The sequence below is a fragment of the Fusarium keratoplasticum genome, chromosome 4 (genome assembly GCF_025433545.1).
Source record: "Fusarium keratoplasticum isolate Fu6.1 chromosome 4, whole genome shotgun sequence".
Classification (NCBI taxonomy): domain Eukaryota; kingdom Fungi; phylum Ascomycota; class Sordariomycetes; order Hypocreales; family Nectriaceae; genus Fusarium; species Fusarium keratoplasticum.
In genome coordinates, this window is record NC_070532.1 from 3,971,033 (window position 1) to 3,995,157 (window position 24,125).

General features: G+C 55.4%; 6 protein-coding genes across 6 annotated transcripts; 1 reads left to right on the forward strand and 5 right to left on the reverse strand.

Annotated features, from left to right (window-relative positions):
- Positions 1-1,528: 1,528 nt before the first annotated feature.
- NCS57_00626600 (Ribosome-interacting GTPase 1) lies at positions 1,529-3,387 on the reverse strand (the record flags this gene model as incomplete). Its single annotated transcript, XM_053056159.1, has 7 exons — positions 1,529-1,548; positions 1,794-1,914; positions 2,007-2,253; positions 2,327-2,717; positions 2,884-3,166; positions 3,272-3,292; positions 3,367-3,387. 7 exons carry the CDS (start codon positions 3,385-3,387, stop codon positions 1,529-1,531), a joined length of 1,104 nt encoding a protein of 367 aa, XP_052915114.1.
- Positions 3,388-4,146: 759 nt separating this feature from the next.
- Positions 4,147-8,861, reverse strand: NCS57_00626700 (uncharacterized protein; the record flags this gene model as incomplete). Its single annotated transcript, XM_053056160.1, has 3 exons — positions 4,147-4,656; positions 4,708-4,934; positions 4,985-8,861. 3 exons carry the CDS (start codon positions 8,859-8,861, stop codon positions 4,147-4,149), a joined length of 4,614 nt encoding a protein of 1,537 aa, XP_052915115.1.
- A 1,358-nt stretch (positions 8,862-10,219) lies between these two features.
- On the forward strand, positions 10,220-11,115 carry NCS57_00626800 (uncharacterized protein; the record flags this gene model as incomplete). Its single annotated transcript, XM_053056161.1, has 3 exons — positions 10,220-10,381; positions 10,438-10,730; positions 10,824-11,115. 3 exons carry the CDS (start codon positions 10,220-10,222, stop codon positions 11,113-11,115), a joined length of 747 nt encoding a protein of 248 aa, XP_052915116.1.
- A 23-nt stretch (positions 11,116-11,138) lies between these two features.
- NCS57_00626900 (Polyprenol reductase) lies at positions 11,139-12,178 on the reverse strand (the record flags this gene model as incomplete). The annotated part of the gene is made up of 2 exons (XM_053056162.1): positions 11,581-12,178; positions 11,139-11,530 (listed from the first exon to the last, which is right to left on the reverse strand). The coding sequence occupies exons 1-2, from the start codon at positions 12,146-12,148 to the stop codon at positions 11,139-11,141; spliced, it is 960 nt and encodes a 319-aa protein (XP_052915117.1). The 5' UTR covers positions 12,149-12,178.
- A 1,247-nt stretch (positions 12,179-13,425) lies between these two features.
- On the reverse strand, positions 13,426-15,393 carry NCS57_00627000 (uncharacterized protein; the record flags this gene model as incomplete). Its single annotated transcript, XM_053056163.1, has 1 exon — positions 13,426-15,393. The coding sequence occupies one exon, from the start codon at positions 15,391-15,393 to the stop codon at positions 13,426-13,428; it is 1,968 nt and encodes a 655-aa protein (XP_052915118.1).
- A 2,731-nt stretch (positions 15,394-18,124) lies between these two features.
- Positions 18,125-21,524, reverse strand: NCS57_00627100 (Eukaryotic translation initiation factor 3 subunit A; the record flags this gene model as incomplete). The annotated part of the gene is made up of 3 exons (XM_053056164.1): positions 18,125-21,058; positions 21,136-21,399; positions 21,522-21,524. The coding sequence occupies 3 exons, from the start codon at positions 21,522-21,524 to the stop codon at positions 18,125-18,127; spliced, it is 3,201 nt and encodes a 1,066-aa protein (XP_052915119.1).
- Between the last annotated feature and the right edge of the window lie 2,601 nt (positions 21,525-24,125).

Below are 24,125 nucleotides of genomic sequence, written 5' to 3' on the forward strand. Positions count from 1 at the left end.
CCAGAGGCTTGCCTCTCCGCCTTTCACGATGCTTCTCTTGCCGCCGGGCACCATGATGAAGGGTGGGTCGCAGAGCGGCACTAGCGGGGGGTGGACGGAACGGAGCGTGTCGATGCGAGGAGCCATGTCGAATCTTGTTAGTGACAAGAGCGGACTTTGTCTGACTCGTCGTTGACCGGGGGAGAGGCAGAGAGATGATAGATGCCCATGCTAATCCTCCCGCTGCTTTCTGCTGCTTTGTCATGATTGCGGGCATTGTCTCGATCCTGCTTCAACATGCCCTTTGCCTGTGGATATACGGGAACAGGGCCACCAAGGGGAGCCGGGGCTGTACTGTACGTGCCGGGACACCTTGACTTGGCATCTAACGTGGCTTACGGATACCTGAAGAGCACGAGCCTTCGGCATAGATCCTTTGGCTGCTGCGTCTGCGTCTTTGCATGACACGATAGAGTGAGCCAGACCCGTCAGGGCCAAAGATGAAGTGAGCCTGCGCTCACTCGCGAGCTCGTCTCTTTAAGCGCCCCGATGCAAGCCAAGCAAAAGCAAGAGGACCTGTTTCACGGCCCCCGCCTGCATCCCACGCTTCTGCTGGGAAAGGCGGCCGCAGATCGAGAGGCCCTCGGCTATGCAGGTCGAACCACTGCGTCCCGTTGCTTGTCGACATTAGATGGTGGCGTCGTCTTTGGGGATCAAAATCTACCTAGCGTCGCTGTCTGTTGTAAGTCTTGTAGATGGTGAGTGTGAGTGAGTTTGAGTGATTGGTAAAGGCTCAAGTCAAGATCTCTGTTGTTGCTGCTGGGAAATGCGTCTCTCTCTTTTGTTGATGGATGGACTGACTGTTCGGAATTGCCCAAAAGCGGTTCCGAGTGGTGCAATCTTCCAAACAGTCAACTATGAACTGCCGTGGCCGCCTCTTCTCTTGCTGATTGATGTGCACGCCGCAAGTGCTTTGCTTTGCCTTGCCTTGCCTGCCTTGCTCCATACGGCAACCATCCCGGAGATATCTCTGCTGAGAAATCCCCGTCTCCGTCTCCGTCTCCGTCTCCATCTTCATCTTAATCTTGTCGCGTCCCTTGTTCATCGTCGCCTGCCGATTAACACTTGGTTCTCTTTCTTTCATCTCCCCTGGTGCAGCCCCATCAGCTTGCCCTGCGAGTGCGCACGCCACCTCGTCTTCCCCCCGGAAACTATTGTGCCGATCATTATCGTGCCTGGTCGAGCCCAAGTCGAGACTTCGCACCAGCCAGACGTGCTCGTAGCCGCGCATCCAGTGCAGTGTCAGCCCTGCCCTTATTGACCCTGTTGTAACCGTCATTCCATGCCGTTACCCGCGTGGTTCCCTCCTCTCTGTTCCCCTCAGCCACTCGAGTCAAGCCCAAATCAACCCACTGCTCCAAACCTAGTGAGTGGTCGGGCATGGGCTCTGGCTACACATCGATTGCAGCGCGGCGGTCCAAGTTGCCCGGCTCACGAAGCCTCTGACGTTCCCGTGGGGAAGCCCCCCTTCATCTCCGCAAGGTTTTCTTCATCGTTTAACAATGGTCACTTTGACAAGACAGTTAGCATCGTCATGACTCTAGCACAAACCCTGGCAGCCTAGCCCCAACGCACTCGACTGGGGGGTCAGACGCCCCCCGGCCGGTCAAAGAAGCAAGATCCCGACTACATCGGGTAGATCAAGCTTGACGGCCTCAGAGCATCCGTTCCCGCGATCTGCGTTTGGGCCGCCTCGGAGTTGGGTTTTGTTTGAGAGGGGGTCTTGGTCGGGGTCACCGAAGTAAGCTACTCACCAACATCTTCGTCACACAGCTCATGTCCCAGCCCGACTCGCTGCGGCTGATGCTTGACAGACTTGCCGTACACGATGGCCGTTTTGAAAACTTCCGTAATGCTTCGGTGGATAGCGTTACACTGGGCACCGGATTTGGTCAGCAATCACATATTGGCCAAATTACAAGGCTCCGCTCTAGGAACGGGGTGAGCTGGGCTCTCTCTCAACTTACAAAGTCTTCAACCGTGCAGCGCGTGGATCGGAGAACAACGGGCGCCGAGTAATCGGGCTGCTTGCCCTTGGGCTTCGTGTACACCCGAACAAGGTTGAGTTTGTCCCACATGGCCTCCATCAGCTCGTCAATGTTCCACCCGTGCTCGGAGCTGATGGGCACGGCGTTGGGGATTCGATACAGCAGATCAAGCTCCTCAATGCTGATCGAGTCGATCTTGTTGAGGCAGTAAACCACGGGAATGTAACTGGCGGGTTACCAATGTCAGCATCTCAGGTTCATCTCTACTTCAGGTGTACCAGGTGTTAGAGCTCGCCTACCTTCGACTCTTGGCCTCGAGAACGTCGATCAGGTCATCGACGGTGGCGTCACATCGGATAGTAATGTCTGCAGAGTTGATCCGGTATTCGCTCATGACAGCCTTGATCTCGCCATGATCGATATGGGTCAGGGGCACTGTGCTCGTGATATTGAGGCCACCCTTGTCCTTCTTTTTGAAGGTGATGTTTGGGGGCTCCTTGTTGATGCGAATTCCGAAGCCCTCAAGCTCCGACTCGATCACCCGCTTGTCCGTCAGGGGCTTGTTCACGTCGAGCACAATGAAGATCAGATGGCACGTCTTGGCGACGGCGATGACCTGGCGACCTCGACCTCGACCGTCCTTGGCACCCTCGATAATTCCGGGAAGGTCGATAATCTGCAAGGGGGCGCCTGGTGAGTGCGTGTCAGCCGATCTGCCACAAAGCCCGGGGGGGCACGAAGAAGCAACTCTAACAAACGGCTCGCCAACGGGGTCGGGTATCAAGCCCGCCAAAACGGCCGCAGCCGCTGGGCGGGCGGGACAGAGTGGAGGAGGGGGAAGACAAGTGAAACTAACCGTTATAGACGACCTGTCCGGGCACCGATGTCAGGGTGGTGAACTCGTACGCGGCCGCCTCCGAGTGTTGGCCCGTCAGTCGGCTCATGAGCGTACTCTTTCCCACAGAGGGGAACCCAATGAAGCCGATACTGGCGACACCTGTCCTGGCCACATCGAATCCAGCGCCGCCTCCACCGCCTCCGCCACTGGGGGTCAACAGCTCGCGCTTGAGTTTGGCCAACTTGGCCTTGAGCTGACCCAGATGAAACGACGTCGCCTTGTTCTTCTGGGTCCTGGCCATCTGTTTCCACGGGTTAGAGCCGGTTGGCTGAGATACGGGAGGGTTCGTCGATTATCGTCATCTCGAACACGCCGAGGGAGGGGGGAGTCGATGGGAATCACGCACTTCGGCCTCAATCTCTTTGATCTGGCGGGGGGGGGTCAGGGTTAGCAACCTCATCTCGTTCATGGCGCAACTGGTGGCGGTTCGCAGTAACATACCTTGTCCACTGTGGTAGCCATGGTGGCGACTAGCTCCTGCTACGGTATCGGCTTGTTTCCAGGCTGTGTCTGGCCTCAGATCTCGGGTTCGTAGCACAAATCCGCGGTGAGCAGGGGACTTTTGGTGATAATTGAAATGCGTGTGTTGGAGTCTTTGAGATGGTGGGGTAAATTTTTCTGGCAACCACCACCCACGAGTGGTAAGTGATGTCAGCCAGCGGGGTCTCGGCAGCCAATCAGGTCTCAGGTCAAGTTAGACTTTGGGTATCAACACCACGTTGTGAGTTGCCACTCAAGTCAAGTATTCAGACATTTTGACGTTTGTTGTTGTTTCGTTGATTCTACCGTGCGTACAAGCGCTCATACAGCGGGATCGAGCCTGTCCAACAGTGTCTCGTTCCAGTAGTAACGTCAAGTGTCCCCCAGCCATTAGCTTGTGCGTACATGACGAGCGTCGTCCTTCTTCCTTACACGCGACACAACCTGTCGCCTTCAAACATCGTCTTCTCAGGTTCTCGGAAACCATCCAACCCATGTACATGACATGACCATTCCCCCAGAAACAGGCCTATATCCCGATCCAATCCTCATGGGTAGATAGATGCCATACCCCTCTTTACCTGTCATCATCCCCATGTCGACGAAGCAATAACCCAGACCATTCCCTGTCTGTGCCTGCGCCGTCCATGGTCGTTACTTGGACAAAGGAAACTTGAAATAGCAGTATAATAACTCTCAACCGTGAATCTGAGACTCAAACCCCATTGGGTGGCTTCAGGTTCAATTTCCGTTAACTCCATTCGTGAGCCCCTCGTGAGCGGTAGTCGAGTTTGTCATGCCCTCAGACGACCCTGGCGTCAAAACCCGTATGGTGCCATTCATCGACTTTTGGCTGATGGGTGATGAATGAATGCCGTTGACAAGAGGCGGGCTTAAGTGACCGTTGACCAGATGCTCAAGTCCTTGCTCGACGCAGATTCGAGGGTACTCTGGGTCGTCTGGGTGGACTTGAATCAGTCCTCGTCGAGGAACCTTCTTCTCTGGGAACGGTGTGCTGCTCGTCTGTGCGAGTTGAGGCATGTCTTCGCCCACCAAGAGACCGCTATAGTAATATTTGGATCGAGGTGCGAAACCATGGAAGCGACCAGCATCTGGATCTTGCTTCCACTTGTTGTTTGTCACCCACCCACGACTTTGCGCCTCGGTCTCCAACAGTTCGCGGTATTCCACCGCAAGTTGAACATGACACAGGTGTGGGATATTAGGAACAGTGTACATCAGATCCGACACCTAACTCGTATTAGCAAATGACAAGTCGCTGGCCATCGTGTCACAACATACCTTGACAAAGAACATCTCCATGTCGAGGAACCTCTCCCAGGCTTCCTGCTTGAGCCGTTGTTTCGTCTGGAAACGCAGTTCGGAGGGCTCCTCATCTCCATAGTAGTTGGGGAGCTGGCGTCCAAGATCCCAAAGCTTCTCGTCGACAAGGGAGTAGAGACTCCATTCAATTCGCCAAAGAGTAAGTTTAGCCAGGGAGGAGACGGGAACACGTTCCCAAGCCGTGTCTAGAACATCTGTTAGTGCAATCCAGTATTGACTCAGTAAGCAAACTTACATCGCGACAGATTCAGATCCTTCTCGCCGAGAAGAAGAGCAGCATGTGTGTTGAGAACCCATTGCTCGCGCCCTTCGGGTGTTTGGTTGGCTTCCGGTCGGATGGTATCGTAGCGGCAACCTTGCATCCGCTTGAACTTCTCTGCAATAGTAGGAAGCTTGGGGTTGGGGCAAGTATCCAACCACCGAAGAAGAGGGGGCAACTTGTCGAGGCGCGCGCGTTCCTGTTCCTCGCGTATCCGTCGTAGTTCGGCTTCGCGAGCGGTTCGCTTCCTTTCCATTTCCTCACGATGTGCTCGGTCTCGGCGCTCCTTTTCTTTTCGTTCCTCCTCCTCGCGTTCACGGCGAGCTTGTTCGGCCGCTTCTCGCTCAAGCTGCTCACGGTGTAGCCTTTCCTCTTCCTCTCGCTGCTTGCGCTCTTCCTCCTCCTTCTTCTTCCGTTCCTCTTCCAGGCGCTTCTTTTCTTCTTCCTCACGGCGAGCCTTTTCCTCGGCCTCACGTCGTTGCTTTTCCTCTTCTTCTCGTCGCCGACGCTCCTCCTCCTTGCGTTTCCGTTCGGCCTCGCGTTCTTCCTCTTGCTTCCGCTTTCTCTCCTGCTCGGCCTCCTCCTCCTTACGCTTCTTCTCCTCTTCCTCTGCTCTCTTTCGCGCTTCTTCCTCTTCACGCTTCTTCTTTTCTTCGGCTTCGACTCGCTTGCGCTCTTCCTCCTTCTTTCGCGCCTCCTCCTTGCGAGCCTCCTCCTTCTTCCGGGCCTCTTCTTTCTTCTTTGCCTCTTCCAATTCGGCGAGACGCTGCTTCTCTTGCTCGGCTTCCTGGGCCTGTTTGGCCTGCTTGGTCTCCTTTGCTCGAGCAGCTTGCATCTCTGCTTCTGACACAGCTCGGATTGTATCAGCATCCTTCATGTCAACGTCAGTATCTTCTGACTTGACATGGATCAGCTTCTCGGCGCTGCTGGATCGATCCGGTTCCGCACGATGAGAGTCATGATGTCTTTCCCGTCGATCGTCATCATGCTTCTTGTGATTCGATTTGGATGAGAGCTTGGAAGAATCTTGAAGAGAACTGGACTTGCGTGGTCGTTCGTCAGAGGATAGCAACTGTTTCGGTCGTTTCTCCTTGGTTTCACCGTCGATACGTCGTCGTTTCAGTGGGACTTCACTATCGTCCTTGTCACCGTTACTGGGTCGATCAGGCGTGGTACTAGCTCGGTGCCTCTTGGCCGACCCGTCGCCGGAAACTGACAAACGATCCCTCGACTCGTCTCGCTTGAGAGCCTTGGTTCGGTCATGGTACTTCTCAGACAGTTTCTCGGGCCTGTGCTTGTCGGATGGTTCGTCGTGTCTCGTTTCGTGAGGGCTGGTAGGGTGATCCTTGAGTGATGAGGCGTTGGAGGCCATGCTAGCACGCCGTTGCCTCTCTCGTTCTCCTCGGAGCTCGCCCTTGGACACAAGCTTCCTTCTGGGCTTGACAGTTTCGCCTTCAGACGACACGCCAGCAGCATCTGATTCGGCACGTTTCACCTTGAGCTGCTTGTGAGAAATCGAGGGAGACAGTTCGCGGTCTGAAACGTTGATAGAGGGGAGGCGATCTTCCTTTCTGGGACGTCCTGGGCCACGTTTCGGGGGATGGTCATCTCCATGATTGGCGGATATGTCTGTTCTTCGCTTTTCCTTGGGACTGGTGAGCTTGGCGCTGCTGAGCTTCTTCTTCGGCTCCGGACTAGAGAGATGCCGCTTTTGTTGCAAACGAGCCTCCTCCTTCTCCTTGGCCTCGGCTCGCCTAGCTCGCTTCGCTTCGCGCTCCTCTCGTTCGCCACGCTCACGCTCTCGGTCCCGTCGGCTGGGGGATTTCGTTTTGGCCGAGTCCTTGTGACTCCGCTTGTGCTCGTCGTAAGCATTTTTCAACATGTGTTCTTCTTCCTTCCAGTTCGAGCCTGCCCGACGCCGTGCAATTTCGTAGTAAGTTTCTCCCTTGAAACGCCGTGTTGGATCAAAACCCTGCTGTTCTAAGAGTAACTCCACAACCTTGATGTTCTCTTGTCCAATTGCTGCTAGTATCGGTGTTGCAAACTCTGGTTGTACGGAAGAAATGGGTGCTGGATCTGGGTTTGCGGCTCCTAAACTTAATAGCAATTGGATGACAAGATCGTGGCCTCCTCTTGCAGCAGCAACCATGGACTCGGGGTCGTTGAAGCCTTCCTTCACTTGCAGGATGCGGGCAACGGTTTCCTCGTCTCCGCGTCCAGCAGCTTGTCGAAGGGTCTTCTCGTCCAGGGGCATGTACAGCAAATCGTTTCTTGTCTTTTGTGCGCGTACGGTTCCTGATCTGCGTCCTTGTTGATTTGTGGCAGGGGAATTCCGAGGGCTGTCCGGTGCGTGTGAATCTCTTGCGTCATGGGAGTCGTGGTGCGAATGGCGGTCTTCGGAGGTGCGTCGTCGTTCGCCTACTCGCTTCCTTGCTGCCATCAGAGCGGCACGGATCTCGTCTGCGTTTTCCGTCTTCTCGCTCACACGGTCGACTGGCTCCTCTCCGTTCACGTTGGCTTTTCGAGGGTTGACACCAGCATCCAGCAAAAGCTTGACCACTCCCAGGTGGCCGTTGTCGACGGCGTCGAGCAGTGGAGTATCTTTATCGTAGTTGACACAGTCCAGATTGCAGCCGGCCTCGATCAAAAGTTTGACAATATCCTCGCATCCATTAATTGCAGCAATTTGCAGAGGGGTATTTCCAGCGTAGTCGGCAACGTTCAGGTCCTCTGGCCTCTCCATAAGGCGCGTTTTGGCACCCTCGTAGTCTCCTTTGGCGCAAGCGCGGGCTAGGAAGGTCTGGCCGTGAGCATCGAGATGCTTTTTGTGTGGCGCCATTCTAGCGGGAGAAGCATTCGTGTCGGCGGTGGCAGGCGTTGCCAGGCTACGAAGTTTGGAGCTGCGAGGGTGGGGACTGCCACTGGCAGAAGATTCGTCCGAGTGGTATTCCGTGGAGTGTAGAGGGGGAGGCAGGCGCCTCTTCTTTTGACCGGAGCCGTTGGAGGAATGTGAGGGCAGTTGGGAGGATGCGCTCCTCCGGTGAGATCGAGACTGTGGGGAAATAGATCGGTTCTGTGATTCATGGTGTGACTTGCCAGAGAGAGCCTTGTGCTCCTTGTGCAGGCGACCCGAGTCGATGCCTACGCTGGTTGTTCGCTGGCGGCGGACCTTGCGGCTGTCGGCCTCGTCGTCGGATTCGAGCCTTGAGCCCTTTCGCTTGTGCGGCACCAGGCGCTCGGTAGATTTTAGTTTGTCACGGATGGACGTCTTGGAGGGCCGAGGGCGAGAGTGTTCAGAGTCGGAAGATGAGTGGGGGTCGTCGGAGCGGCGACGGTGTTGACGCCGGTGCTGCGGTGGGGACGCAGGCGCAGAGCTCAAACCACTCGACGCCGCATCTTTGCCCCGTGACTGCTTTTCGCGTTCGAGATGGGCCGACAGGCGCTTCTTTTTAATAGGGTCGCCGCGGGCAATAATCGAAGACTGGTTTTTTTCGAGGTCGTGAGGCGGACAGCCGGCCGCCTGGATGGTCGACTTGGAGGCGTCGCCGTCGCCATCGCCATCGCTCTTATCCTCCTGCCTCACCTTGCGGGCCTTTGAAGGGGAGTGGCCATCTTTGCCAGGCAGAACGATTGTTTCGGCGTCAGAGTCGCGGTCATCGGGAGCATCTGCATCGGGCGCCGACGAAGAATTCGCAGGTTGACGAGGTTCCTTGTCCTTATCAACGGGCTCGGAGGGCTTGGGGCTTACAGGCGGCGGCGTCGACTTGGTGGTTTCGGGTTTGGGGTCGGGCCGCCGAGGTTCATCGCCAGCAGGCCTCGTCTGGTCGGACTGGGCAGCATTCTGCGCATCCATGACATTTACCTGCGAGGACGGCCAGCGACTACCACCATTCTGGTGATGGATGACCAGGACGACGACGATGGGGGCGATTGATTCGCACGGATGAGACAAAAGGGGGAGCCCCTATCGACGACGACAACCGAGGACAAGGTGCGGGTGCGGGCGCGGCACACGAGATGGGATTCGGTGAGGCGTCGAGAGCGGGCGAGAGAGGACACGGGCGCCGGTGACACGAGGAAAGGCGGAAAAGGACAGACAGCGACACGTATTCAACAGAGATCCGGCGAGCGTTGAAGGTTACGGGGAACAGAGTTCGAGGGATCGGAGTCTCGAGAGGAATCGGGCGGTCGGGTCGCAGGCGGTATACGAGGATGAATGATGATGGATTGTTTTGGAGATGAGATGCTGAAACCTTGTTTTGCTGAATGGATGACTGAGAGCGACGGGGAACTCCCCAAGCCGAGAGCGAAAAGAGTCTGTCCGTCCCCTTTGATGGCCAGCGGTGATGTGATTGGACGGTTCCGTGCTTGGGTATTCGTACTATGCTCTGTTAAGACCTACGGCCGCCCACAAGGTGCTGACCGCACTCAATTACGGCAGACGAATGAGCGGCGCCGTAGGCACTTGAGGCCAAGGGAGGCAATAATAAAGGGTCCAGGCTCCTGGGGGCGAACATAAGAATGCGTCTCTCCCGTCACGATCCTTGCCCAGAACGCGTCCGGCTTTTTTTGACGGCTCCCTCTCAAGTCCCGGTCTTTTGGCGCCCGGGGGGCAACTCTAGGTCTCCTCTCCAGCGCGCTTTTAGTGGGTTTAGCAGCCACCGGGTCCCAACCACCCTTGCGATAATGGCACCTGAAGATGACACCTTGATCCATCATCTCGACGGCACGGGGACAAGGCCAGGAATCAAAATCAGTTCATGCTCGGGGGTTTGCTAAAGAGGAGCAGGCGGCATTTTTCAATGTTACAAACTGACTTCCTTTGTCCCGTCCCTGTCCTCCTCCTTCAAGGCTGTCTGCCTACCTCCAGAAGATCGTCCTTTCTTCATTTCTCTCCCCCCCGCCGCTGCAGCGCACGTGTACATGCATATCCGTAGTGCGCCCACAGCTTCAGGCAACCACTCGCACTCGGCCTCCAATATTCTCCACTCTCATTCAACAATCCTTGCTGATCCCTGGTCGAAACACCGCCTGGCGCCATCACCAAGACTGACTCTGACCCCTCGATCCTCATGAAACAACCCAACGGTACGGAGTGTGGCATCTACAAATTGCAGGGATTCATGCCAGTGCAGTGCAGCGTGTGCGTGCTTGCTTGCTTGATTAATTCATTCTGCGACCCTACAGCGAAAAAAAAAAAAATCCGACATGATGGATGCATCTGCCTCTTCTTCTGGCCATAAAGACGATGCTGGCAATGGCTTTTCACTTCCGCCTTCCCTGGACCACGCCAGGATCACCACTCTACCTCAGACGGCGTATTACATCCCAGACTTCATAAGCGAGGAAGAGGAGCGAATGATTTTGGATAAAGTGTGTGGATTAGCCTGGACGACATTCATGCCTCATAGCTGAACGATACCCCTTAGATCTCGAGTGCCCCCAAGCCGAGGTGGAAGCAGCTCACCAAACGTCGTCTTCAGACGTGGCCCTCGGATCTCGTCAACAACAAGCTTCTCGACGCTCCGCTACCTCCTTGGCTCGAGACTCCCGTGGTCTCTCGCTTGCTGTCACTTCCGACTCAGGATTCCGAACTTGGACACATCTTTGCCCAGAGTCCTCATAAGAAGCCCAACCATGTTCTCATCAACGAATATCCACCTGGTATTGGCATTATGCCGCATAAGTTGAGTACACGAAAATCCGTGGTCCCGTTGCTACGGTATGCTCATCTTGCGTAGGATGGATCCGCGTATTGGCCTGTCGTTTGTACGGTGAGCCTTGGTGCCAGCCTGTGCTTGAACCTGTACCGCAGCAAGGAGGACGGTGCCCTTGATCCTGAGCCTGCGTGGAGGATCCTGCAAGAACCTCGTAGCCTTCTCATCACGACTGATCAGCTGTATACCGACTACCTCCACGGTATTGCCGACATTGAGGAGGACACCGACCTCACTGCAGACACCGTCGCCAACTGGGACCTCCTCCGCGACGCCGATGCCTATGCCAGTGGTCGGAACATCCGCCAGACCCGTACGAGTCTGACGTACCGAGACGTTCTTCAGGTCTCCAGGGTTGCGAACAAGCTCGGCATGTTCCTCAAGCGATGAACGACGTGGGCGCTCAAGTGAGCCTAGAATACGAGAGGGATCATTGTCCACCTCTTGGCCACCTTGTCTGCTCCAAACTTGTTGGCCATCCACTTCCTCGTGCCGTGAGCTGTGGCGCCCAGGTTCACAGCCACGAACAAGAGTCCGCATAGGACCGTTTTGTTGAGGAGCTGGCCTGGGGGCGCGGCAATCCAGGCAATGGCGACGTACAAAAGGCATTCGCAGGTGTAGTGTGGGCAGACCAGGTATTCAAACCACCCTTCGCTTGGAAGCGTGTACTTTTTGAGGCTTGCCAAATACCTATGGCATTGGTTCTGCTTGAGGCATGCCACAACGTACAGGGCCAGGGCTGACGGAACCTTTCGCGGGACTTGGATGGGTTGGTTGGGCGAGTCCCAGGATGCGAGAATTGCGCCTACGTCTTGTCAGTTTCGAAAAGCGAGTTTTTGCATATTGGTGACATACTGGAGCCCTCGATCCAGACAGCGACGCTCATTGCGGTGTAGTATCCAAGCCCGAGCGCCCAGTGAACAAACCACATGGGCGAGGATCCCGGCTTTGACACGCATAAACTCTCATAAAGCCGTCTCGAGCCCTGCAATGCCATGAATAACCAGGCCACGAATACCTGTTCCAGACTCATCGATGACTCTTGAGGTCTGTCTTGCAGGGTCGCAATCGTCCTCATGACTGTGCCCCTCTGAATATACTGCCATGCCCAGAAAGCAGAAAAAGACACAGATATGATGTAAAAGTGCAGAAACCACGAGTGAGGCACCTGTCCGTAGTTTGTCAAGGTCTTCAAGAATGACCTGACAGCTTTAAAACTCTGCTTCGATGTTTCCGGCTTTCCGCTTGCTGGATTTGCATCCTTGGGTCGTCGAGGGCCGTAGTCCATGAGAGCGCTGCGGACATCCTGCGGGAGTGCCTGTATGAAGAGAATGAGGCCGGCCGAGAGGACGAAGAAGCTTTGACACCATTGCGCCGGCGTCAAGGACGACGCGATGTCGATTGACCTCTGTACCAGGTCCATATTTAGCTGCGTATGCTGAATTGGTGGTGCTATATGGAAAGAAAGGAGTTGGCCAATTGAGGAAGTGAGGGAACATGTGCTTAAACTGCCGAGGCGTCGCGCTGTTCTCTTGTCGTACAGTGTCAATTACGCGTCTTTATGCTTGTGGACCAACGCCTGCACTGTACTGGCACGACACATCACCAGCTTCTACTTCTACTTCTACGACATCTACAGCCAAATCGTAATTCTCCGTCGGTGTTTATCTAGTATCGCAGTTCAATGTAATCTGCTGATGAGAGAGATGAATTCATTGTCAGCGCGGCATGACTCCGTAATTAGAGTCACAATCTGGCCATGTCGTCAACAACCTACCCAAATGAGAGTTTCATACAGCCACCATAATCAACCCATCTTATGATACCATGAGCTGATAGAGAAGCAAAGGTACACAAACCATGGAATTATCAGACTCGAACTTCTCGCCGTGCTAATAGCTGAGTGTGGAATTGGCTCTTCGCGGCAAGACGACTCTACTTACCCTATACGCCCATATCGACGAAGATGACCTTATGTTCAGGGATCAAATAGTTGTCACAACCCTTGGCCTCCAACAGGACAAACAAGTAGAAACTTGATGATTCGAATCTTTGTACGACGTGGTTGGGTTGGGCGTGTGTAGTATCAAGCGCATGATACTCCTGGTGATACACTGAGAGCTTGGCATGTGGATGATAGACAGTCGCTGAGAGAAAGATCGGTGGACATCAACGAAGAATGACGAGAAGAGAGAAGAATGAGAGTGGCGCCGCGTCTAATGACTCAATTACGATATATCCGTGCTGTAATTCGATCACGCCTCATGTGTGTGCGGCCTGGTCTCTCGGACTCAGGGGCTGACGGAACATGTGAACTTGGACTCTCAACCTAGTCATCTTCTCTCATGTAGCTATCTATAGAAGAACAAGTTCAAGCTATCAGAGTCGTAAGAATAAGAATCAGAGCCAGTCACAGTCACGATAGTCAAGTATAGCCAGAGTGATAAACCAATGCAGCCTCTATTGTAGCGAATGACAGTCTAAACAAGCAATTCTAACCCAAACGAGTGTGTGTCTAGCAAGTCCATGCAATGCAACCCAATCTAGAAACAAAAGACAATCAAAAAAACCAGACCAGACCCATTGAAACCGTTCTATCCCATGCCCAAGCCGGAACCCCATGCACCTCTCCCTTTTATCGATCGATACCCAAGTAGGTACTGTAGGTAGACAGGTAGCTTAAGATCAGCTGTAGGCAGCTTAAGCACCGGTACCCCACTTCTGGCAGCGCGAGGCAGCGTTGACCTGGGCGTTCTCGCCGAGGCAGTCCTGGTACTGGACGTAACACTTGGTCTGGGCAGACTGCCAGCCGTCGTTGCCAAAGATGTTGAACCAGCGAGGCTCGATGCCCGACTTCTCGAGGGCGCGGCGGTGGAAGTGGGAGTGGCCACGCTTGTAGTTACCGCCGTTGAGCTTCTTGCAGCTCTGCACGTAGACGTTGTTGCACTGGTCGTACTGGGTCTTGCAGGCGTCGGCGCAGGCGTTGCTCTGCTGGTTGCGCTGGTAAGACTTGCACGAGCGGGAGTCATCATCGGTGTAGAGCTTGAAGGGCTTCTGGGTGAAGTCACCCTTCAGATCGTTGCAACCGACGAGGGGAAGCTCAATGCCGGCAACGGGGTTACCAGGACCATAGCCGTAAGAGCGAGAAGAGGGCTGCTGGCAGATGTTGGTAGGCTGAGGAGCACAAGAGGTGGAAGAAGCAGGAGGGACAGTGCTGCTGGTAGTGGTGGCAGCGCAAGGGAAGACAGAGGTGGTAGTCTTGACAGGGTTGCCGCCGACAGGCTGGTTCTGCTTCATGCAGCCGCTCTTGTTGCAGCTACGGCCGCGAGAGCAGGTCGAGGCACAGAAACCCTGGACACCGTCGCACCACTTGGAGAAGTTGAAGCAGTCGAGAACGTTGGGCCAAGCAGCCTTCTGGAAGCAAGAGGCGATGTTCTTGGCGCAGGTGTTGTAGGCGGTCTGGCAGCTGTCCTGGTCCTGGAAGTCGGGGACCGAAGGGGCACACCAGCTGCCGACCTTGTACTCGCAGTCGTTGGGGACGACAATGGTAGCAGTGCACATGGGACCAAGGGTAGTGCAAGAGGAAGAGGACGAGGTGGTGACCCGAGAGGGGTTGGTAGACACCTGAACAGGGGCAGTAGTGCTAGTGCTTGTACTCAAGGTCGAAGTGCTCGAGGAGCTAGTACTGGCAGCTGCAACGCTGGAACTAGAGGACGAGCTGGAAGACGAGCTCGCGGCAGCGCTGGACGAGGTGGTGGTGGTGGTGCTACCTCCGTTTCCATTGTTGTTGGTAGACGAGCTAGAGGCAGCAGCAGCACTGGAGGAAGAGGAGCTGACAATGGAAGAGCTGGAGATGGTGGAGACGATCGAGGGAAGAGCGGACGAAGAAGAAGACTGCGAAGAGCCGGGCTTCCAACCACAAGGCTGAAGAGACTGAAGGTCGGTAGAGACAAAGACGCTCAGACGGCTGGGACCACCACACTTGAAGGTGCTGTCACCGTTGCAAGGCATGCTGCAGTCCGCAGGGTCGGCCTTGGCGGTGTCGTTGGCCAGAACGTTGCCGCAGTAGCACTCGCCACCGTACTCGATACCAGCCAGGGGGAAGCCCTGGTCAGAGCAGGCGTTGAGGCACTTGGTGACAGTCATGGTAGAGCCATCCATGCTCATACCCCAGGTCAGGGCGCGGCCCTTGGGGGAGTTGTCAGTGTAGCAACCGAGGGGCTGATAGTCAGCGATGACCTTGAGAGCGCCGCCGAGGATGGTGGTAGTCTTGAAGGTAGGGTCCTGCCAGATAGAGAGCTCAGAGTCACCTCCGCAAGTCTGAGTGCTGTTGCCGCTGCAGGGGAGGTCGCACTGGTCCTCGGTGAGCTGGGCACCGCTGACAGTAGAGCCACAGTAGCAGACGCCCCAGTATTTGAGACCGGCGTAACGGAAACCGTTGCCCTTGCACTCGGCGACACACTTCTCGACAGTCATGTTGTACTGGTTCTGGCTGGAGCGGTAGATGAGGGCGCCGGCAGAGGTGCCTTCAACACCATCCGTGTAGCAACCAGAGTAGACAAAAGGCTGGAAGGGGTCCAGACAGGGAGGGAACTCAATGTGAGTGGCAGAAGCGACGCCGGCCAGTGCGAGGGCCGCACCGGCGACGATGGTTCGAAGCGAATGCATGTTGTTGATATCAACCAGTGAACGGATGTCGAGGGCTGTGAATGGTTTGTTGTAGCAAGTGTTTGATGGTGTTGCACGCCCCGGTGGCGTTTGAAGGCGATAAAGAAGTCTTAAAGAGAGTGGTGCCTAGGGGCAAGCAAGGGCAAAAGAGGGAATGTAAAAGTTTCAAGAGAAGAGAGTGTGAGAGCGGGCTAACTGCTTGAGAAGCTGCTGTTTGATGATGAGAGGAGAGGTTGTGACCCTGGACGGGAGGAGACAAGGTTATATATCCTCATGCCAGGGTCGACGATCGTGACGAGGAGACTCTCTCCGTCTCTTACCGATCAGATCTCGAACGCCCATCTAACAAGCCATGGACTCAGGGGCCGGAAGCCCCGTCCTCCCCCACAGTGCCACGAGAGAGCCATGATCGAGGTCCAGGGACGCCTCGAGGCGACGATGAGCCCGCTTGTCCGCCCAGCATGGCAAGGTCCCGAGTCGACGGGTGGCTCACCAGGACGCTGTTCCTAGAGCGGAAGCTATAGACAGACGCCACGAGTCACCGAAAGCAGACAAAGGATCGAGTATCACGACGTGCGGAACCACTCCACTGGCGGGGGTGAGACAATCCGATGGGGCTCGATCAGGCTAGCCAGAGATGCCAGTGGTGGACGAGACAGAGGGCTTGCCGGCCCAGAGTCCTGGGACAAACCGAGTAAGCGAGAGATGCTGAGGCTTGAGAAGCTGACAAAAAGGTTACAGGTCCAAAAGGCTGAAGTCTGGAGCACGTGGAGATGCCAAGGGTCCAGGCATGCCCCGATAGCTGTCGGCTCCCGGAAGAGCTCTGAAGGCTGTCCCTGGTGTCCCTGCATGATTGTCACCTTGTTCCTACAGAGCAAATGCAGGTACCCTTCAAGCGCCATCATGGAGCCTGGGGGCGAGTAGTGACACCGAGGGCCCGAAGTCAAAGCCCAGCAAGGCCATCATGAGTCCTAGACAAATAGCGTCCACTTGGTACGACTGCCTGGTCTGCAACTTGCTAGCCACGAGAAGCAATGTGACTACAATGCCATCAATGAAAGAAGCTCACTCGACATATCTCCTCGACAAGTAAACCAGGGCGACGATCCTCACAGATCCCTGTAAAACATCCCGTCTTCCCGAAACACAGATCTGGATATGCACCTGGATCATATTCCAAATTGCCCCAACGGGCATTTACCTTCAGCTCGGGCCCTTGATAGAGTGCCAGAGCTCTGCTAGCTCCATCTCAGGTCCGTACGAGCATACCATGAGCCTTCTCTCTCTTTCGTCTCCTCCGGCCCTAGGCCCAGCACCTGATGTTCACCTATTTGGAGATAAGACACCATAGTGGTCCCTTTGTTGCCGGCTCCGATCAATAACCAGCTGATTCATCTTGAACCAACGTCTGACGCCGGAAAACCCTTGCCACCAGGATCTAGATGTCCACCATCCGGGTTGACCGGCTACGTTGAGCGGCCGGATCTGGTCAAGGCTGAGGGACGACAGAAAAACGCTTTTAGGTTGGCAGCCTCTGCGCGTTAGTCCGTTTAGCTGGGAAGCCACGCGAGAGAGTTCCTGCGTCTCCCTTTCCCTTTCTGGGAATGTCTGGCTTGAAACCCTCGTCATTCGGCGATTGTAAAGAGGTTATGCTTTGTGCTTGAGGTTATGTTGGTGTGGCTCGTGCAAGGTTTCAGGGGCGCGTCGCTCACGTGATTGACTCCAGACTTACACGAGCCGTAGGGTAAGAGACCTCCATCTCAACACTTCGAGATCAGTAACAACACAATAATGTTTTGAGAGTGAAAAGAAAGCTAAGGGGCCGTATGATTAAGATCAGAGTAGTAAATAGAGCCACAGACACCGATGACACATGGCACAGATCTAGGCTCGCCCCATGTACCTGGTCTGACAGCTCGAGGCTACCCACCAGCGAGCACTGATATTGAAGAAGTCTGACGCCTCAAGACATATCGGCTCCAGCTGAAGCACTACTTTGACCCCGCCACAGGTCTCATTTAGCTCCGATACTACCTCATGACATGCTTTCCTCATCGGTCTATGGAAGGGTTTGCGTCGGACCGCCTGGCGCTTTGAAGCCGTTGAAGTTTTCAGGAACCAAACTATCGCCAACATACGCTACATTTTCTACCATTCCCATACTTTGCGATGCCCACCACTAGGTCTTGATTCCTCACACGTGGCTACTGCGTTGCTACTACCAAGAACAAACACTAGATGTTCTAGGCCCTCATGACGGTAGCTAATAAGGGCCAACATGACAAAGTAAAACTCGCCTGATCCAGACTCAAATACAAGGCACTTGAGTAGGTCATCAAGCTCTTCAGCCAGTGGCTACCTACTTCATTGACAAATATCAAGTTCAAAGACTCACTCTTTCAGCCACGATATCAACTTCTTCACGTGGAACTCAAATCATGGCGTCTGCCTTTACGAACAGTGTAAGGCTTTTCATCCAACTACACAATCAACAAGCGAGGCATTAGGTATCCAAATAGGATCATGAAACATGTTGCTCGTATGCTGAATCACATCGAATAGATACCTACGTACTGCTTTTCCTCCCTTCCAATCTCTGGTTCGCTCAATCCTCAAAACGACGGATTAGACTGAGCTCTAGAGTACATTCATCTCCATGTGCAACCAACCAATCCCTTAAACGCCGATGCGAATCGCAAACAATGCATACCCGGCTGCGTCCTCCCCCAATTTAAGCCTTGTTCCTCATATGAGGAGGAACCCACTTGCCAGGTGCCCGCGTTGCTGGCAGAGGCTCGGCAGGAGGAGCAGGGGACTGCTTTCGGTCCTCCTCACCACGTCCCTCACCACGTCCCGAGTCTCCACGGTCCATCGGCGCACCACCCCGAGGAGCGAAGCGAGGGGGAGGAGCGGAAGGACCGGCATCAGCCCCACCGCTACCGCCCTTGGCCGCCTCACGGTCACGCCAGCTGGGCCTGTTGCCAGAGCCAGCAAGCTGCAGTCGGGGGGGACCACCAGCAGAGGGGCGGTCGTTGGACTCGGCCCTCTCCATGGGAGGTCCACGGGCTGGGGGAGGGGCGTCGCCACCCTTGTTGGCCTCGCGCTCCCGCCACTTGCCGGCACCGAAGACGGGTGGCCTTCGGCCCTCGCTCGGCTCTGCACGCTCCGCACGCTCCGCACGCTCCGGACCCCGAGAGAAGGTAGGTGGTCCCCGTTCCTTCTCGGCCTTGCGACGGGCCAGAGCCTCTTCCTCGCGTCGCTGTTGAAGGGCAGCCTTCTCCAGCATCTCTTGACGCTCCTTTTCTCGCTGCTCCTTGAGCTTGGCGAGCTCCTCCTTGCGTGCCTCCTCCCGGCGGCGCTGCTCCTCCTTCTCGCGGGCCGCCTTCTCTTCGGCCTCGCGGAGCTCGCGCTCCTTTTCCTCGCGCTCGCGCTTCTCGCGGAGACGTCGGTCGCGAACCTCCTTCTTACGGATGGAAATCTGCTTCTCGAGTTCTCGCTCAGCATCACGGCGGCGCTTCTCAAACTCATCACGACGACGCTCATGGAGCGAGTCGCGGAAGGACTCGTACTGGGGCACCAGGCGGCTAAGTCGGTGCTTGAGCTCGACACTCTCCTTGTGCTTCTGCTCTGCGTCCTTGAGGGTCTGGGCCTTGACCTTCTCATAGATGGCGCGGTCCTCCTCGATCTGCTTGGCATGGTCCTCGTGCAACTTCTTGGCCTCCTCCTTACGGAAGGCACGTTCAAGATGATCAAGTCGCTTGCCAGTGATGCGAAGACGCTCGTTGACATCGTTCTTCTCCCGCTCCAGCTGGGCCAGCTTCATGGCACGGAGACGGTTGCTGTCAAGGTTGTCAAGGTCCTCAAGGTCGATGTCAATAGCCTTATCGCCCATCTTGAGGTCAGCAATCTGCTTCTTGAGCTCCTCCTTGCGAACACGGTCACGCTCGGCCTTGAGACGCTTGGCTTCACGCTCCTTCTGCTCGGCAGCAAGTCGCTTGTCCTCGGCCTCCTGCAGAGCCTGCTCGCGGAGTCGCTTCTGGCGAGCATTCTCCTTCTCCTTACGAGCCTGGATCTCGGATGCCTCCTCCTTGCGCTTCTGAATGACCTCCTTTCTGGCGAGGATCTCCAGATGCTCCTGCTCAGCACCAGCCTTGGCACGGGCAAGAGCCGCGGCGCGGGCCTCAAGGCGCTCCTTGTTGAAGCTGGGATCAATGTAGTGGCAGGTAGTAAAGAGAGACTTGGCAAGACGAGTGAGCTGGGAACGAACGATCTCGGAGGGGGTGCTCTGGAGACGCTGAACAGTGCCGGTCTCAGACTCGGCAGATCCAGCACCGGATCCGCTGTGGCCAGCCTTGGAGGAGGAGAAGACGTCGTTGTCGAAGCTAAGGACGCCTGTGGCATGGTCCATGCGGATAGAAAGATCACCCTTCTTGTTACCGTTCATGATGAACTTCTCAATAGTGCCGCGAGTGACCTGGTAGGGCTCGGGGAACTGGGCCAGGCTCTCAACGAAAGAGAGGTCAACAGTTTCGTAGACCTGGGAGAGCTGCTGGAAGAGACGGGTAAGGATGACCTGCTGGAGAGGAAGAATGTACTTCTCCATCTCAGCATCGGCACCAATCTTGGTCAGGATAGGAGAGATCTTCTGGCAAATGGACAAGGGGTGGAAGTCGACCTCAAGGATGTTGTACAGATCTCGGATCTCGGGGCGAGCACGCTGAAGGAGGGACTTGGAAAGGGCATCCCGGAAGAGTCTGGCACGGGTGGGAGCCTGGGACATGCCAAGGAGGTGAGTCAGGCGGGAGTTCTTGTTCTTTCGGGCCTCGTCAAAGTCAACCATGGCACCACGGGATCGCGAGGTGCTGATGACAGGGATGGCGAGGGCGGAGAGAAGGACGAAAGAGGCAGCCTTCTGGAGATCGGCCTCAGACGCAGGGGGGTTGTCGGACTTCTTGCCCTGGCCGCTGGCAACCAGGACGGAGGACTGACGGAGGAGAGTGTAGTATCGAGACCAAGCAGCAGCATGGAAGAGATAGTTCTCGCCGACGAGGAAGATTCGGGTGAGCTTCTCGTAGTAGTTGGCCATCATGACGTTCTTGGGGGGTCGCTTGCTGAGGTTGAGCAGGGTGTGGATGTCCTCAACACTTCGGAAAGCCTCCTGCCAGAGCTCGAGCTCAACGGCAACGTTAAGCTGCTGGAAACGGGTCTCAAGGTGTCGCTGAAGAGTGTCTGGGTCGCTCAGGTTGATGGCATGCATCTGCGACGAGTACTTGGCGGCGGTCTGGACATGGTTGCGGAGCAGCTCGCAGAGACGTCGGAACTCGGTCTTGCGAGTGTACTTGAGGCAGAAGTCGAAGGCCTGGGTAGCGGTGCTCTGGTAGAGGATCTCCAGGCGGGCGTTGTTTCGGAGAATGTCGAGGACAGTTCGGTAGGCCTCCCAGAGGAACTTGAGCCAGGGAGTGACGATCGCCCGGTCTGTGCGGTCTCGGGACTGTTCACCAGAGACGGTGGCAAGGAGGATAGACTCGGGAGTCTCACTGGCCTCAAGATCGTCGACGCTGGAGGTGGCGGCGGTAGCCTCAATGCTCTCCTGGACCTCATCGGCCTTTTGCTGGGCGGCGGTGACCTTTTGGACGGCGAGCTCGATGAACTTTTTCAAGACCAGCTGCACATGCCGATGTTAGCGCCGAATATCTGACAAGCAAACAGCGGTCCGGGCGAGACCGGAGTTTAGACACGCACCTCGATGGTAGCAATATTTGTGTTTTGGGAGATGTTCTTGTACTGGTAGAGAGCATCCTTGGCAAGCTTGCCCTTCTTCTGCTCGACGGAGAGCTCGACGAGGAGGAGCATCACAGGCTCCAGCGAGACGATGGGAACATTTCGGGAGCGCTTGCTGGTGATGTGCTCGTGCAGCAAGGTCAGGGCCGCGGGGGCCTGGCCAACGCCAATGAGCTCGTTGGCGCGCTTCAGGACATTCTCGGGCTTTTGGTGCGGCGGAGGAGGCTATCCAAGACGACAGGTTAGCATCATGACGAAAACATAGTGCGGGAGGGAGGGGTAAAGATTTCTGGGGATAGGGTTGTTTCGCCTCACGGCGACTCGGGACAAAGGAAGGCATCGCGTACCATGCTGGGCAACCTCCTCTACGATATGGCTTGACGGAGAGAGGAGATTTATAAGTGATCCGAGATCGATCGCAGCCTGCGGAGGCAAGTGTGCTGAGAGACTTGGCCGGCACTCGTGATGGTGTTGCGAGGCACAATTTTCGATGGGATTTTCGTGTGTGGGAGCCTGAGGGGCTCCCAGCAACCAAAAATGGAAAAGTCACGTGGGATTACATCAGCAGCTCGAGCTGCAACGGCGTCGCACGGCGTGGCTGATGATTTGCACCAGCCACACGCAGCCACAAGCCACACTCTCAGCGAGATTATCGGATTTGCATCATGACTGGAGTTCAGTCATTCACCAGCCTGTCTGGATTTAGATGCTCATCAGTATATTTCATTTAGGAGAAAATCCAACAACGTATGTACAGAGAAGCTGCTTGAAATCAAATACATACTTAGCAAGATTCTGATTCCCCAAGAAACTGCCAAGATCATGGTAGAAGCACCACAAAGCAATCTCTGAAACAAAAAGCATAGATCAATTTGAGAAAGCTCTGTATTTCAAAGTAGAGAGAAGATCAAAGAGTTGAGCAGGACCAGCTTGTCGGCTCCTTGAACAGCTTGAGTAGCTTGAACAGGGGAGATGGTTGAGGCGAGGCTGTCGAAATGGAAGCACTGCAACACACGTGACTAGAGATGACCTTGACCCCGGAGAATGGCGTCAGATGGACTGTGTTTAGCCAGCAAGGCTGTTCAAATAGTTTCACGGTGGGAAATTGGGTCTTTCGTTCCTCTGGCAGACTGACAGTGAAAAGATGGACGAACATCAGACTGTGAATGTAACATATCAACCTAGCCAGGGGAAACTCTGGTGCCTAGCAGCAGCCTGGATGCAAAAACGAACATGGCGCTAGACTCAAGACGGGCCTGATCCACCGGGAATGAAGAGCTCGAACCATGTTGAAGAGATGGTACGCATCAGCCCACAAGCGGAACTGGCGTCAAGGTAGCGCGGCTCTTGCTCGACTGGGGAGCCGAAGCGATGGATAGAGGAAGACCTCGAGGACAGCTCAATGTTGACAATGAACAAGGTAGAATGCTTTGGATCTCAATACCTTCAAGTTTCTGGCGGGCATGTGAAGTCTTCCGAAACCCTGACGGCCGATGTGACTATTCGCAACAATTTCCAGGAACGCGTCTAATAATTGCCCAGGGTTACATAGCCCTTCTCACGTCGTCGACCCAGCAGTTGAGCTAACATTCCTCCTTGGAGGGCGAAGACTTGAGGTGCCAAGACAGGTCTCATCTTAATTGCAGGCGCGAGCCCCAGCAGCATGAGTGGAGTCGTTGGTTCCTTAGCAGAAGATCCCAGACGCTTAGTCCCGCTCTTAACGGAATATCAATGGGGAATATGAGAGACGGCAAAGATTGCAGGTAAACAAGAAGACGCGCCGCGGATCTTTTGTCGTTTCTGGAACCAACAGGAGGAGCATGAATCGATCCTATTTGCGCGAGCCTCGTAGATAATTGCTTTGTTTCCTCGGGACGCGGTCCTCGAGATGGAGGTTGAAGAATCTTTCTCTCGCTCCTCGCCGTCGAATCCACAGAGAGCGGCCCCTTTCTACAGTTGCATATCGCTACTGCAGCGTTCCGGGAGCGGGAAGTGACAGAAACGGAGGCCCTGAGCGTCCTTTCAGAGCCAAGAGGCATCCTCGAGACGGGATGCGGATGCGGCAGTCCGTGCTGCGGTGCAGCGCATTTCCGTCGCGTTCTCAGCTCAAGGCTTGCACCGAGCGGCGACAGTGACAGCTGTGAATTCCGAGAAGGGATCGAGGGCTTTTTTCCTGTCGGTGCTCACGCATACGCGGATGGACTCTGCGGGCGTGCTTTGACCCCTTCAACACCTGTTGTCGCGATGGATGCAGACGGACTGAGGGCGTGATGCTTTCCACTCCCGCATTCTGGCGGCCGATCCTCCCGTCCATGCCGATTTTGATCAAAGCTTGCTCAAGAGGCTTTTTGACTTTCTGATCTGCCTTGGTAATAGGCATTGGAGGGTTCACCCCAGAAGCGAGGGGGGAGCGGAATGTGAGCGTCATCTCTCCAACGTCAAGAGAAACGAAGGTGATGTCCAGTGCCAGCAGACACGAATGTCATCATCCGACCTGCCCCTTTCCAACAAAGCAAGGCTTCTTCTGCTGGCTCGATTCATGCCCTGAGAGCCCTGGCTTGGGGGCTGCTGATTCAGGTACCTCCTAATAATCCGAGAGGTAATCTTGGGCGGACTTGTAGCTTTCCCGCTAAAATGTTAAGCCTGAACGTAAACGGACAGTCGACAGTGTGGACTGGAGATGGAGGCTTCGGGGCCAAGGGGGATTACCTGGACACGGCTCCGCAGGGCCCCAGTATCGGCCAATCGCATACTGGCAGGCCAATTTGCGCAGAAGGCCCTTTTGCGATCCGTGGGCTGCTGCTACTGAACACAACTTGTCGCTCAGCAGGGCTGCCAGTAACACGGCAGATTAGGGGCCTCGAGTCTAGACATACAGGTGCGGCGGCGGCGTGCGGCGTCCTGGTGCTTCTGCTGCTGCGCGTTGGAGTAGCTTAGGTATGCACATACTG